Source organism: Cygnus olor, chromosome 16 (genome assembly GCF_009769625.2).
Source record: "Cygnus olor isolate bCygOlo1 chromosome 16, bCygOlo1.pri.v2, whole genome shotgun sequence".
NCBI lineage: Eukaryota > Metazoa > Chordata > Aves > Anseriformes > Anatidae > Cygnus > Cygnus olor.
Genome location: NC_049184.1, coordinates 12,564,328 through 12,579,197, shown reverse-complemented (window position 1 = coordinate 12,579,197; position 14,870 = coordinate 12,564,328). Strand labels below are relative to the sequence as shown.

At 47.4% G+C, this 14,870-nt stretch overlaps 1 protein-coding gene and 1 long non-coding RNA gene across 5 annotated transcripts in view; one reads left to right on the top strand and one right to left on the bottom strand.

Moving 5' to 3' along the window:
* Nucleotides 1–14,697, bottom strand: part of LOC121078918 — a 30,977-nt gene extending 16,280 nt beyond the window's left edge. For 3 of the 4 annotated variants that reach the window (XR_005824790.1, XR_005824788.1, XR_005824791.1), the window contains exons 1-2: nt 3,253–4,888; nt 2,920–3,087 (exon numbers count right to left, since the gene is read on the bottom strand). This is a non-coding gene — a long non-coding RNA (uncharacterized LOC121078918). Of the gene's footprint in view, nt 1–2,919; nt 3,088–3,252; nt 4,889–14,686 lie in introns of those variants that run through there. The other variant, XR_005824789.1, reaches the window with a different exon arrangement.
* HRH3 (histamine receptor H3) lies at nt 5,802–10,839 on the top strand. The gene is made up of 3 exons (XM_040575591.1): nt 5,802–6,083; nt 6,438–6,604; nt 7,516–10,839. The coding sequence occupies exons 1-3, from the start codon at nt 5,834–5,836 to the stop codon at nt 8,398–8,400; spliced, it is 1,302 nt and encodes a 433-aa protein (XP_040431525.1). The 5' UTR covers nt 5,802–5,833; the 3' UTR covers nt 8,401–10,839.
* Nucleotides 14,698–14,870: the final 173 nt, after the last annotated feature.

The following is a 14,870-nucleotide window of genomic DNA, read 5'->3' as shown; positions in this document are numbered from 1 at the left end:
TGACAAGAACCAGGTGTTAATTCCGAACAGACAGTTACTTCATTACTATCCCTATTACTCATCCTGCTCTACTGCGTTTTCCTTTCCCAGAGTAGCTAAACTCAGCATTTTCCTGCTCACAGAAGTGCAGTTGGTTTCCACAAGACTAGAAACGTGACTTTCTTTGATGACAAGGTGATTTGTAATTTTAGGGAGTTAGTTCCCAAGAAGACACAAACAGTCACTGAAGTTAGGGACAGGTCCACGTACCAAACATCCCTCTGTGCTAAAAGATACGGTTGTTTTTGTACTCTTTGGGAGTTTGGGTTGGCAGGTTAGAGTTAGAGGTGGGGGTGGAGAGAAGAAGATGAAGGAAGAGAAAAGAAGAAAGGAGAAAAAAAATGTATAGGGCTTGTTGAACACAGATGGACCACAGCCTGCCCAGGCTGGAGGCAAATCCTCTCCAGTGTTTGGGGTCCTGTTCAGGTGCTGCTGGTGCTGTGCTGTATGGCTGTCAGTGCTGTGCCACTTCGAGAGGAGAGATACTAGCGCTGTCCTTGCCTTTTTGAAAGCTGAGTTCACAGAGTGCTTCTTCTCATTTTTGAGAACTATTCCTGTCATTGTTCTCTATATCCAACCTGAAACTTGCTCAATTAAGTCCCTTGCAACACAACAAGGCAAAGACCTTCTGCCACCAGCAGAAGTTGTTTTGACATCTGGCTCAGCAGCAGGATGAAGCACACCCAGGAGCTGATTTCATGATGTCCCATCCAGGTTTGGATTGCCATGCTGTTTTTCAGTCCTAATAGCTCTCCAACTTTGACAGACAAGCTGTTGTTTTTATTTTATATATCAAAGAGTAGCATCTCGCTGGAAAGGCATCTCTAGCATTGGAAATGCTCCCCTGGCATTTTCTCTATCCTATCTTCTTATCCTAGCTATAAAAAATTCATCTTTGGGTGTGGCTTCCCTGTTTGTGCAGTGGCTCGGTGGTCTGGCAAAGCAGGAGCTCAAGGCCTCCTCTGGAGATTTCATCCTTAGCTGCTCCGAGTTCTTTTCTCCGCCACACTGCCCTTACCCTCACCCACATGTGCTCGTAACTTCTGAGAGGATCTCAAAAAAGGGAATTTTCCAAACTGAGTAAACATTTCCTATGACGAAAAGCAGAACAAAAAGAAATAAAACAAAGGGATGGGTCCCACAGTGACAAATACTTGTGTGAATGCCAGAGCACTTTAAACCCTCATCAGTAAAGACATGAATACAAAGAGGTTATTAAATCATCTCTTTCTTTAAAATTTGTTTCACAGACAAGCTGGCTCCACAGGGCAAAAATAAGCAATGGAAAAAACTACAATCACGCATAGCAATAGCAGCATCTCTTCTGGAGGTTTGGGGCTTGCCCTGCCTCCAGCCCTGCACTTTCTCAGTGCTCTGTAAAAGTGAAGAAGAACTGCTCAGTGTGAAAGATCCAACTTGGTGGAAATGCAAAGATGGACATGCAGCAAGAGAAGGTGTCAAGAAAGCTCTCGTTTCACCTTTAAATGTTTCTGTTGCTAATGTGTCTTCTGATTTCTGTCTCTCTTGATTTCAGGACACAGCTGTCCTCACCGTGTAAATGCAATGATGCGTATCTAAGCCTGCACCGAAGTGCAAATGCCTCCATGGAAGGGTTGGAAAAGGCTGATCAACATCCAGGAGAAGTTACATCCATCCGTATGGATTATGGATAACCCCCTCATCCTTAGCACCTTATATACCGGTCTTGTTGGGTTTATTCCCGGAGAGATGGGAGCTTCCATCTCTCCCCTTCACAAAGAAGCGAGCGAGAGCAGCACGCAGACTCGCACACACCTTTGTTCCTGCACAGCTGAGCTCACACGAGGGTGGGATATTTTGCCCAAACACCTGTGCCCCACAACAGAGGCACTTTTACTGATGTCAAAGCGCCTTAGGATTCCTGAGCTGCAGCCAAGAACGTTAGTGCAAGCACTGAATTATAGATGCGCCTGGAACAGAGGGGCAGAAAAATGTTGAACCTTTTCAGCCAGCTGCTGCCTGGTGGAGGCGGGGGCTGTTTGTTCGTAGAGCTTGGCTGCAGCCATCTCTATCGGTTTTGACTGGGATGCGTGTGACAGCGATTCCAGGTCATGTATTCTCCGAGACAAACCACAGGGAGACTGTGTTGTTGTTTTAATGATTCAGGCATGATTATCACTTTGTCATTTGTAAAAGATCACAGTCTCTGAAGGTGGGAGATGTTGTCAATTATGTAGCCATATGTAATCAGCCGGCTATGGAGGAATATCCTCCCAGCTCCAGGTTTATTACATCGAAAAGCTTTCTGTGGGCCAAGAAGGTGCTGGTTTTAAGAAACTCTCTAATGTACTCTTCAGAGCTTAAAAGACATTTCATGGAATAAAACTTAAGTGGATTAGATAAAAATGCCAAAGCAAGCCAACGAAGTTATCTCATCACAGACATATTGACCTGCCTCCCAGAGAGGGTAGAAATCCAATTCCTTGCATCTGGGTTTCCTGGTTCATTAGAAAGAGCATCCAAGACAATCTAAGAACCGAATAAACATCTAACAGAATATCAGCATCTCTAAAACTCTTCTAAGAAGCTGAAAACAAATTTTGTAGTGCAGTGCTCCACATCCAGTGTTTTGGCATATGTTGTCTTGAGATTTTCATGAATTGCAAATAAATGTATGAGGCAACCAGAAGAGAAAGTGACAGTGGCCCAAGACAAAACAGATGCATGTATAATAGCTCAGATTTGGCATGGACTATAGCATATGCCTTGTAGATCAAGGAGCACCTCAAGTGTTACAGGGAAAACATCATGGTTTAATAAAACCATGGTTTTTATTATACGAATTACAGGGATTTAATAAAACTACAGGAGGCTAAATTTGAGAAACAGGAAGAATTAAACCTGGCCTGTAGAAGAAGGTGCTCCACTGAGATGAGCAAATCCCAGCACTGTCTTCGGTGGTCAGAATAATCAGCCCACATGGAGACTTCATTTATTTGTACAAGAATTCTTGGGAAGGCAGAACTTCCCCATACCTCCTCTGTCCAGCTTGTAAATCTACGCGCAATTCTGCAAGTCACAGGAGAAAACAAAAATGAGATGCTGTACAGAGGAAATACATCTGTGCAAAGGAAACTCCAAATTGGTCCCTCTAGGACCTCCAAACTAAAATAACAAACAAGAGGAACAGAAGCCAGTGGCACTAAGCCATACGCATACAAAGCGTGTACAAACCACTCGGTGAGTCTGAGCGATCGCCTGTGACCAGCACCAGCAGAGGCTGTGGGCGCCGGCAGCGCTTTGCAAACGCGGCAGTGGTCGGTGGTCCTGCGGCACTGCGCTGTGATGTGGCAATGCACAAATCCTGCAGTGCCCAGAATCCAGGACAGGGCCAACTCCAAAATTACATCCAAAGCTCCTTAAACATCTGGAGGCTGCAGAAGCTATTTGTCTCTCAGCCTGGAGGCTTCACAGAGACGCTCCCTAGAACAACCATTTTACAAGAGGGTTATTCACCCCTTCTTCACACACTGCTTGAATCTGAACTTTCAAGTGCAGACTTCTCCTTCAGTATAAAGCAGCCTTAAAAAAGTCATGTATTACCTCTGTCTGTTTTTAAAGACATAGAACATCTGCAGAATTCACGTTCAGGCTAAATGCTTCTCAAAAATCAAGTAGGGAAGGAAGCAGAGAGGGGAGGAGAGCTCCCAGTCCCCTTGTTCAGGAGTCTCCCAGAGGAGGAGCTGCCTAGCAGGCAGCGGCTCACCAGGAACTGCTTACCAGTGGCAGCAGGGCTGCCCCCAAGCTCTTCACCCCCTTCCTGGGGGCTTCTAGGACTTGTGTGCTGGTGTAGCTGGAGCCTGAGTCTGGGAAACATCAGATCACCTCAGCACCTTGGCTGCAAACTGTGGCTCCTCAACTGCCGCATCACACCCGGCTGAGACTTCACAGACGCCTTTAAGAACTGGGTTCGGGGGGAGCTCTGGGCTAGGAGCTCTGCATCGGCCGCCTGCTCTTGCGTCTGCCTGAGGACTAAGCGGTGCACAAGCTGTGAGGCTCAGGAGGCTCCCAGCCCCAAAGAGGACCCCGAGGGGTGACTACAGGGTGATCAATACACCCCGGTGGACATACATAAGCACTTGTGAACATCTATGGTATCTCCATGTGACGTATGTAATGCGTAGGCCAGGTCTGCACGTTAGCCATCGTACCGTCTGCTTGCATAGCCTTACGTGATCTGCTCTAACTGGCGCTCCTAGGCTGGCTGCCGCCTTTGTTTCATCACCAAAACAGCACGTCTCCTAAGTGTAGTAGACAGATAGTCGTCCTTCTGCTGAAGCAAGAGAGAAATATCTAGAGCAGGAAAACTATAGTCTGCTCGGCTCTGTCATCCCTTATTTACCTGACATGCCAGGCAAATTACTCTGGATAAACAATAACTGAGAATTGTCCACATTACATTTTACAAATCACTTTGTAAATTACCTTAGGTACAAAGCACGATTTCTGCTTTCTGTTCGGATGGCGAAAACTCTGAATAATGAATGACAGCTAACAAACGGCAAACAGCTCCCAGTGACAGCGCTGCAGCCTGCACACAATCATTCGGCATTTGTAAACATTTTAATGAACACTAATGATTGTCTGAAGAGCTAGAGATTACAAATAACACAAGATCCCGAACAGCCGCAGAATAAAAGCGGTGTGGTGCCTCATCAAGACATCCCCCCTCCCCCCAAAAAAGAAAACCTAACTAAACACGATTCTCTGTCCCATCTGAGGCAACACACACACAGCTCGTATCCTCCGCGCACTGCTGGGTGCCGCCAGCTGGGTGCTGAGCCGGGGAAGGGGAAGGGGAAGGGGAAGGGGAAGGGGAAGGGGAAGGGGAAGGGGAAGGGGAAGGGGAAGGAAGGGAAGGTGCAGGACGTGGCTGGGTGCCCTCGCCCCCAGCCCCGCGGGTGACTGCCCCTGGCTGAGAAGAACCCCTTGGCCGCCCCCCAGCAGGGCCGGGTGGGCCGAAGGGGAGCTCTGCGACAGCTCCTGATGGGAAAGCAGCTTCGGGAGGGACAGGGAGGCGGCAAACCTCCCCGCGAGGCAGCTTCGGGCGCGGTTCTGGGTTCGCAGGATTTTGTCGCTCCGCTTTTTTGTTTGATCTCTGTTCTTCAGCGACGCTCACAACTTCTCCGACTTCCCCAGAAGGGAAGGAGCTTGGTCGGGGCCCCGGCCCCGGCTCCCGCCGCCCGGCCCTGCCCCACGCCGTCTCGGGGCGGCCGCGGCGCCGCCAGCACGCGTGGGAACACCGCCCCCGTGCGCGGAGCGGGCCCCGGGTGCCGGCGGCAGGAGCCGCCCCCCGCGGGCAGCACCCGGACACGAGTTACTCCCAACAGCCCAACACGTGCGGGGGGAGGCGAGAGCATCGCCCCCCGCCCCCGAGGGCCCCTGGCTGGGGCTAACCGAAGGACAAATGAAGCCTTTAACGCCGCTCCCCGCCGCCCCGGGGACCTGAAGCAGGCACCGGGAGCGCTCCCCAGGGCCGCTGCTGGCTCCGGGGGCGCTGCGGGGAGGCGCTGCTGACACGGCCCGGGGGGGGGGCTCGGGGGGGCTCCGGGGGGTGCGAGCACGCCGCGGGGGAGGCGCGCAGGACGCGGCCGGCTTGCGGGGGGGAAGGGGAGGTCCGGGCTCCCCCTGGGGGGGCTGGGGGGTCGGTACCGGGGGGGCGGGGAGGCGGGGCGGGGCGGGGCCGGGCCGGGCCGGGGAGGGGCGGCGGCGGCGGCAGCCCCGCGGCTGCGGCTGGGTGCGGAGCGGCGGGGCCATGGAGAGCGGCGGGGCCCTGGGGGGCGGCGGGGCCCTGGGGGGCGGCGGGGCGCTGAACGGCTCCGCCGCCGCCTCCGGGCGCTTCGCCGCCGGCGGCACGGCGGCGCTGGGAGCGCTCATGGCGCTGCTGATCGCTGTCACCGTGGCCGGCAACGCGCTGGTGATGCTGGCCTTCGTGGCGGACTCCAGCCTGCGCACCCAGAACAACTTCTTCCTACTCAACCTGGCCATCTCGGATTTCCTAGTGGGTAAAGTGCCGCCCCGCCGCGCCGCGCCGCGCCCGGCTGCAACTTGGGGACGGGACGGGACGGGCAGGGCAGGCACCCGGACTCCATCCCAGGCAGCACCCCCGGGTCCCCCCCGGCAGCGCCCCGCTTCTCCCCCCGATACCCCTCTGCACCCCGGGTCCCCCCGGCAGCCCCGACGCCGCCGCCCCCAGCCCCGGGCGCTCCCCGCAGCCCCCGGGCGAGCAGAGCCGGCAGCGGCCGCACCCCGGCCCCGGGGCTCTTGCGAGGCCGCCCCGGCCCCCGTGGCCTCCCCCGCGGGGGCTGCCGCCGCGCAGGGTCCCCAGTTTCGGTGTAAATGACCCCCTCCGGTTGCAGGTGCTTTCTGCATTCCCCTGTACGTGCCCTATGTGCTGACGGGGAGATGGATCTTCGGGAGAAGCCTCTGCAAACTCTGGCTGGTAGTTGATTACCTGCTCTGCACCTCCTCGGTCTTCAACATCGTGCTGATTAGCTATGACAGATTCCTCTCGGTGACAAGAGCGGTGAGTCCTGTCATGGCAGCTGAAAGGGGAGTAACTCTCCCCTGCTTTATTCTCCCAGATTCGCTGCAATAATTAAAAGCTTTTTTAATCCTTCAAAAACAATGAATCTTTTAGCCTGGTGACGGAAAGCAATAATTATCCACAAATACATAATTCAGTTATGGCTTCAAATTATTATTTCTGGCATAATTAAATCATTTAAGGCTCAGACCGCATTGTGCAGGTGTTCCCTTCCCAGATAACAGGACAGTGTACAAAGTGAGTCAGCGAGGTAAGCAGACCTATTGCTAACTTCCAGGGGCTTGTTATCTCCAGGACAAAGAAGCAGATTGTGGTTGGATTCTCAGCTTCTCCCTGGCTACCAAAGCCGAGGAGATTTCAGAACCAACTTCAGCAGGGCACTTCCCGGAGGTCGTTGGGCATGGTGAGATGAAAATGCTCAGCCTTTTGCAGGAGGGAACGAGCAACTCACGGGCTGCTTGTTTTTTTCCATGACTCCAAGTACAATGTGGATTAGCTACAAGGAGCCTAGGTTCAGAGAGACCCAGAGCTAAATGCCTGCCTAGCCCAGAGCTTGAGGCATGCCTCTCCCCGGGAGTTGCAGGGTGTAGCTAGGGACAACTCACGCAAGTGGCTGGGAGCAGCAGCCTGCCGGGCTCAAACCAAGTCAGTACATTTCCACTGAGCAGAAGCCACGTCTGTTTTTGGAGCTGCAAGACGAGGGTTCTAAGTCTTCCCTGCAGGAGTGTGATTTATCTAGCAATTGCTCCTGTTGCCTATGGCATATGAATTTGTTACACTGCTGGGAGATTGCCTAGCAACTTTACCAGAAACACTAACAGTTTATTTGTGAAGAGCCTCAACCAGTTGGTATGTGTGGCCATACTTAAGGAAAGGTTTCCCCACGGCAGGTCGCCTACAGAGCCCAGCAAGGCAACATCAAGCGAGCGGTGCTGAAGATGGTGATGGTGTGGGTGTTAGCGTTCCTGCTTTACGGACCTGCCATCATCAGCTGGGAGTATATCTCGGGCCAGAGTATCATACCCACCGGGGAATGCTATGCTGAATTTTTCTACAACTGGTATTTTCTCATGACAGCCTCCACGCTGGAGTTTTTCACCCCTTTCATCAGCGTAATGTTTTTCAACCTGAGCATTTACCTGAACATACAGAAGCGCACCAAATTACGCCTGGATGTTTTCCATGAAGTGCACAACCAATCCTTCACCGAAGAGATGGAAATGAGCCCAGAAGCAAAGCTTTCTTTGAAACGCTGTAAGTGGGAGCAGAAGGAGCCCGCTGAAACCCTCGACCTCTCTAAGAGCAAAGCACAAGCAGCAGCCTCCACTGCCAGCCTTGGTGCAAAAGACCTGCAGACACCCAGCTCGGGGAGCTCTGGGAAACCCAAGTGTTGCAACAAAAAGAGCTGTAAAAATTCAGCGTGCACTCTGTCCTTAGAGAAGCGGATGAAGATAGTCTCCCAGAGCATGACTCAACGCTTCAGGCTCTCTAGAGACAAGAGAGTGGCCAAATCACTGGCAATCATTGTGGGCATTTTTGGAATTTGCTGGGCACCATACACCCTCCTCATGATTATCCGTGCCGGCTGCCATGGCCACTGCATCTCTGATTACTGGTATGAGACTTCCTTTTGGCTGCTGTGGATCAACTCAGCTGTCAACCCTGTCCTGTACCCTCTCTGTCACTACAGCTTCAGAAGAGCTTTTATTAAACTCCTCTGTCCGAAGAAGCTAAAGATCCAACCTCACGATCCTCTCCAGAACTGCTGGAAGTAAATCTAGCCCTGTGTGTGGATGAGAAGAGCCTTCTGTAACACAGGTTTTTATAAAAGAAAAGTACTGTAGCTTGCTTCCTTGGCAGAAGCCATGGCCACTGGTCTGGCACACGTGAGGAAGGCAGCAGTGAGATCACTATTAAATTACTCTAGTTCATCACCAACAGAAACAAGCAGAATAGAAGGGAAAGGTGGTTGTTTTTTTTAATTTTTTTTGACGTTAACCACAGACGGTGAAATCTGCATCCTGCATCTGCACAAAAGAGCACAAAAGAGCTCTGCTGCCACCTAGTCAGCCTGAGTGGCAACAACATTTTGTTAAAATAAGATCTAACCTGAAACCACTGGACTAAACTACAGTTTACACTTAAGATATTACATGATTATATGGAAAGAAAAGAATGGACCTCAGAAAGAAAACCACCTCATTTATCATTGCTACTACAGCAGCTTCAGCCATAAGCCGGGTCCCCACTGCACGTGGTGCTGCAATAGATGTCCCTTCCACCCCCAGGAAGGGGCAAATCGCTGCCACGAAGAGCTTACAGATGGACTTAGGGGCACCAGGTATCCTGAAGCATTCTGTTGGCATTCCCTGCTTCCTGCTTCAAAACGGATCTGATTCCCTTTGCGTCCAGCCATGCACCAGCCATTACTCCCACGATACACGGGTACGCTTCTCTCCTGCCCTTCGGCCAAGCTTCCTGTCTATTCCTCCACATAACCCTTGCCTATCTTGCCTCCATTGCAAAGCTTCCTCTCCTCTCTCAGAAGCTGTCCTTCCTCGAGCACTGCCCTGTGTCCTGCAGCAGCTGTCTGCCTTTCCCCCTTTTGACTGTCAGCTGTTGGACCGGCTGTGCTGTGCACCACGTGGATCAGCACAGCACCACAACGTGAGCAGCATCCAGCCCAAGGGCGTGCAGCAGGAGCAACAAGCGCAGGCACCGGCCCTGCAGGATGGTGGGAGCCCCGGCAGCCTCGAAGAACAGGGCTGCTGTGCCTATAGGAAAGGTGTCAGCAGGGTTTCAGCTTCTCCATGGGCTCTCCCTCACTGTGACCCAAAGACCTTTCCCAGTCTCATCCGCAGGACCTCATATTTACCCTTTCAGCGATGCGTTACCAAATGACAAGTGCTGGGAGAAGTGAAGTTTGCATTCCTCTTTTTTTAAGGTAGTTTCAGACCTCCTAACTTCAGCAAGCTCTCCAGAACTCTCACATGCTTTCTTTTAAAGCATATTATTTTGAACAGAGACCCTGGTCAAGCTGTTCCAAGCAACATAAGTATCTTTTTAATTATTATTTTTTATTTTTAAAGCAGTCAACTAATTCCACAGATAAAGCACCAGATTCAAGAGACCAGGGCTCTATCCTCAGTCTTAGCAGGAGATCTGGGGCATTTTAGCTCTGCTTCCCATCTCACACTTCATCATGCTTGCCCATGTAGTCTATAACCTCTTTGGGAACAGAGCCAGAATGACCACAAAGTGGAAGACTAACTCCTGATCTCTGCTGGCATTGTTCAGTGCTATAGTAATACGAATACATAATAAGTTGCCATGGCAAAGCTCATATTAACAGTATTGTGCAAGGAAGCTCAAAATCCTAAGTCTGAAAATTACATTTACAAATGGAAACCCAAATGCTGTAAGGTAGTACCCAAAAGCTTCTGATGGTGTGATTGCCCATTACACTTTGCTATTGTGAGCAAACTGTTTCTTGGCTGTTGCTAGGAATAAAATAAATCACTATTCAACTTTATTCCAGTGACATTTGCTGAGTAGATCAATATTGTTGTCTGAAGTCAGGTTTTAAATGAAGTCTTGTTTTGTATATATATATTTCAGTCTTGTGACATGTTCAGTCAGACCATTATATATGAATTAAAATATATGCTTTGAAGTAAGTGTGCTAAGAGCTGCCAGTATGCACTGTTGAGCCTGCTTGTACCTTTCCTTGTGTCTGCTACCTTCTGAGAACCCTAATAAAGTATTTTTCTACAAAACTTGCCAAATATTTTATGGTAAACAGGGTGTTGCTGGAAACAATGAAAACCAACTGAAAGTAAAACCTCTATGGGTTTGTCTGAGGAGACAATTAAAGCCTATACATTTTACTTTAATAATAGTAATTTTTAAAGCTCCTGGAACAGCTGAATTTTGCTTACCACTGATTAGTAGGTTCTTGATAGCGCACACAGTTGGTGGTGAGAGCGTATCACTTAATTCTTTCCAATTCTAGTTCTTTTCCAGAGCACGTTACATGAAACTTAGATCTGAAAACAATACATTAACCTTCTCTCTTCCTGTGACTCATAAAATCCACTGGTCTGCCTAAAAAAGACAAAGTCAGAACGTGAACAATAGACTAATTTCCAGCTGTTTCTCTTCTTTCGTTCACAAAGAGAGGACTACTAGATCATTCAGTCTGATAAAAGAAAAGTTACATTACTTTAAATTACACCTAAAGAAAAGGATGGAGGAATCGTTTCTGTCTGGTTTACCTGGGATTCAAAATAGCAGGTAATAATCAAAACCCTTCTCTATCTGTCTGTATCCTATGGCTCTAAAAGATGACTTATGATACTTACCTAAACTTAGCTGTAAGTGATTTTATTCATTGGCAGATTTTGCAGGGAAGATACTTCTATTCCTTCCTCCTGCCTTGCCAAATACAGAAGAGAAATAAACTACTTATGCCTGTACGTGAGGTCACACCTGAGCCTGGTTTCATACTCAGAATGTTATCAGCTGGTTTGAAGTTTCAGGGTAGCTGATGACTAATTCAAATCCAGTAAAAGGAGTATTGGAATTCTGCTGGTTTTTACTGTTTGGAATATAAATGTCTATATGCATTTGGAAGAGGCAGGGACTAGGGAGCACCTAGGCATAATCAAATATGAACTGTGAAAAAGCATTACCATTAGGCAACGCAGGGCTCCTCATCAGCTAACCTACCAAAACACACACACATTTTCTGCTACCACACCTGTTAAAAAAGTTGCCCAATTCCTATCGTCTAGACACAAAAAAAAGCAGACAGGACCTGTTTAAAAAAAAACAAAAACATGAAAGATGACTTGCTGTAATTATGAATATGCATCAAGTATTTGTGGAAGCACATAGGCACAGAGGAAAAAAAACAAACAACTATTTCCAGAGAGAAGGATCCAATTTATGCATGGAGTGTTAGTAAACAGTATTCATGCAGTCCTAAATTGTACTCAGGAGCTTTTTAAAGAAACAGGCTAAATGACTTACCGTAAGACCTGTTTGGAGGCAATGTCAGCTCCCTTAATACAAATCTACACTCCATTAACTAGAGGATGTAAAGGGCACAATAACGAGGTCTGTGGTCCTTTCACAGAGCAGCGTCTGCATATCAATAAACTATCAAAGAACATTTTTCAGCACAGCTACTTTCTTTCTGGCTCTGTGATGCTTCCTCCCTCATCACCAATAATGAAATATCTCTTTCCACAGATAGAAGATCCTTGCTCCCACAGCCTCTCTTCAGTGCCCTTCCTCAATTATGATTCCTTATTTGTTCTCACCAACCTGTAGTTATATAAATTGCTGCATTGTTCCAGAGACATCACTGAAGCTTCATTAGCTTGTGTAGGAGGCTACAGAGGAAGAAACAATGCAAGAAGAGCTTTTGTTGAAAAACACCTGTCCGGGATAATTAATGAGACTTGCCAAGAGGGATAGGCTTTGAAATCAGGAAGATGTGATTATATTTTGATTTGAAAGAGTGCTAATGTTTTCCTTCCACGTTTGGAAGGAAACATTCAATCTCATAACAGAACTAGGATGGAAAAATACTAAGTTCATTCATAGAGAGAAGTTTAACAATGGGGTTTCTAAGAGGGAGGATTAATTTTTCATAACCCCAGCCCCTGTGCAGTGATTCCAGCACAACTTTGAAATGTGGATGTGGTCTTGAAAGAGACCTTTCTCCTCCACTCTACTGAAATTATTCTGCAAATAGATGGAACAGAGTAAGGAGTATTTTTATATTATTATTTTTACTTCTGACCTAGGAAACACAGGCAAGAACAAAAACACTTCACTAGCCACCCTGGATGAGTGCCAAAAGAGGGAAAAGCTCTCTCAAAAGGTTTCTGACACCACGAAACTAGCATTTCTCATGAAAGATTTCACAGATGTCCTTGTGGATAGCAGGAAGCTCATAACGCTGCTGTGTTCCCTTATCCTTGAAGGAAACCTCCCTTTCCTCCATACCTTTGCACAACGTATTTTTCTGCCAGTACAGTTGTATTTGCAGCATTAAGGCAATATGTTATATTACGAAAAGCAATCAGGAATTCTGCAGGGTGAAAGCTATCATCCATAACCTGTTACCACAATTTTATGAAGATATTCAGCTACCGTGGGCACTCACTTAAATCCCACCGCTACCTGGGGAAGGGAAGGCTTGTACACACCACAGAGGCAAGAAAATCAGGTCTGTCAGCAACCTGCTCTTGTCAGCTCAGGAATGCTTATGACTCATTAAATCAGCACCACTTTTGTCGCTGTAGTCCAGGATGCATGAATACTACTTATTACTAGGTATTTACAAACCACACACTTTTACTCCATAATTTACAACCTGTTTGCACAGCCTGAATATAAAAAGGAACCGATATTTAATCCAATTACCAAGCATTATCGGTAGTGCTATGCATACACATTTGTGGGGGAAGAACAGGACTATTATTTTTCCATTTGTAAAATTCTACAACTTGATACCATTTTAAAGTGACTCAGATACACCAGGCAGGACTTTTTGTCGTCGTGTAAAGGCTTTTCTTATACATCAGAAACCTGCCAGTAATTCCTAGGCCCCCCTGCCATACCGGACAATGATCACACATTAGAGATGGCAAGGCAGTGCCATGAAGTAGGTAGTTGTGGTGCATGTGTACAAACACCACAAGCACCCATCCTGTGCACGTAAAGGTGAAGTTCATGGCAAAAATAGTTTTTATAGGCAGGCTGTGCCCACAAGCTGACACCTGTCCTTTTAAGCACAAAAATGCATCCATGATGTGGCACTGACTTCTGAATTCTTTTTAACGCAATATCCTGGGATTCAGCAGCACAATTAACACTGAAGGAAAACTGATTGCTGTGTAGTTAATAATCTCAATTCAAGATCTCTCTCTGAGCATTCACAAACAAGCTCTCTGCTAGAAGGGCAATGACAGTCCTGGCAAATACTTTAGCCGTTAAGTAACAGCTCACACACAGCTTTAGTCGTTTGAAGCTGTTTATTGAACAACAAACAATGACGGGAGTTGCATATATAATTCCTTGAACATGAGGTTGCACATACACCCTGCAGCGTTCATGAATTGATGATGGATTGACAAAGCAGAGCTATTACCCTCCATTATGAAAATAATTTACTTTCTAAAAAGCACAAATTCAATAGGCCATTACAGCTAAAGCACTGTTTAATATCTCTGATACAGCTTGTATTCAAAATATACAGGGATAAAATAATATGTGTGATACTTGCATGAAGCCTATGTTAAGCAGTCTCATAATTAGGAATTAAGCTGTTACTCAAGAGCTTTCATGAAAGTAACAAGTAGGGAGATCCTTTGTTGTTGCTGTTGGTACTTTATATGACAGTTGCAAAATGCTCCACAGAACCATATGGACAGAAGAATGCCAACACGTAGCTCCTTCTAGAGTAAGGTAGAGACTGAAGTCAAACGTGCACAGATGATGGACACTGCACGTACAGAGCAGCACAGCAAATCAAAACCTCAACAGAGGGCCAAAATGCCCAACATATCCCTCCTGAAATTCTCATCGGGAAGAACTCGTGCAGACAGAAGCATGCAGAACAGTTCATAAGGGGCTGAAATCCCCTAGAAATTCCCCCTCAGAAATCCCACACGGCTCCTGAGCGGTTTCAAAGCAGCCATCTCAAAAATGCTTTCTGAAAACACAGGTTTGAGTAATTTCCTTGGAATAAACTAGAAATACAACCTTTTTCATTCATCTCTTGACAGCTAGCCCCAGCTGAAGTGTTGAACAAAAGACTAAGAAAGTGGAAATCAGCTATTTAAGGTCATTACGATCAACTCATCCGAGTAACTGTGTTTTCATCTCAGCAATTAATTCACCAGGTACTCACTTTTACAGAGTGCCATTCAATCACAATTCATAAATAAGGACGTTTTCTAATCAATATTAACCATTCACAAATCTGGCACGACGGGGTATGAAATCAGCAAATAATACAACAGAAGAATTGCCTCCTCCACACCAAACCAACCCAAAACATGAATGTTAGCTAGTCTAAATGCAAGCTACACAACAGTGTCTAAAGAGGTATTTGTTTTGCTAGGATCTACCAAATTGTGTTATAAAAATTTATATTTTAAAAAGAAGAGCAAGCATAAAATATTCTTCTAAATCTGAAAAAGTTTATTATTTATTCCATGACATTTGTGAC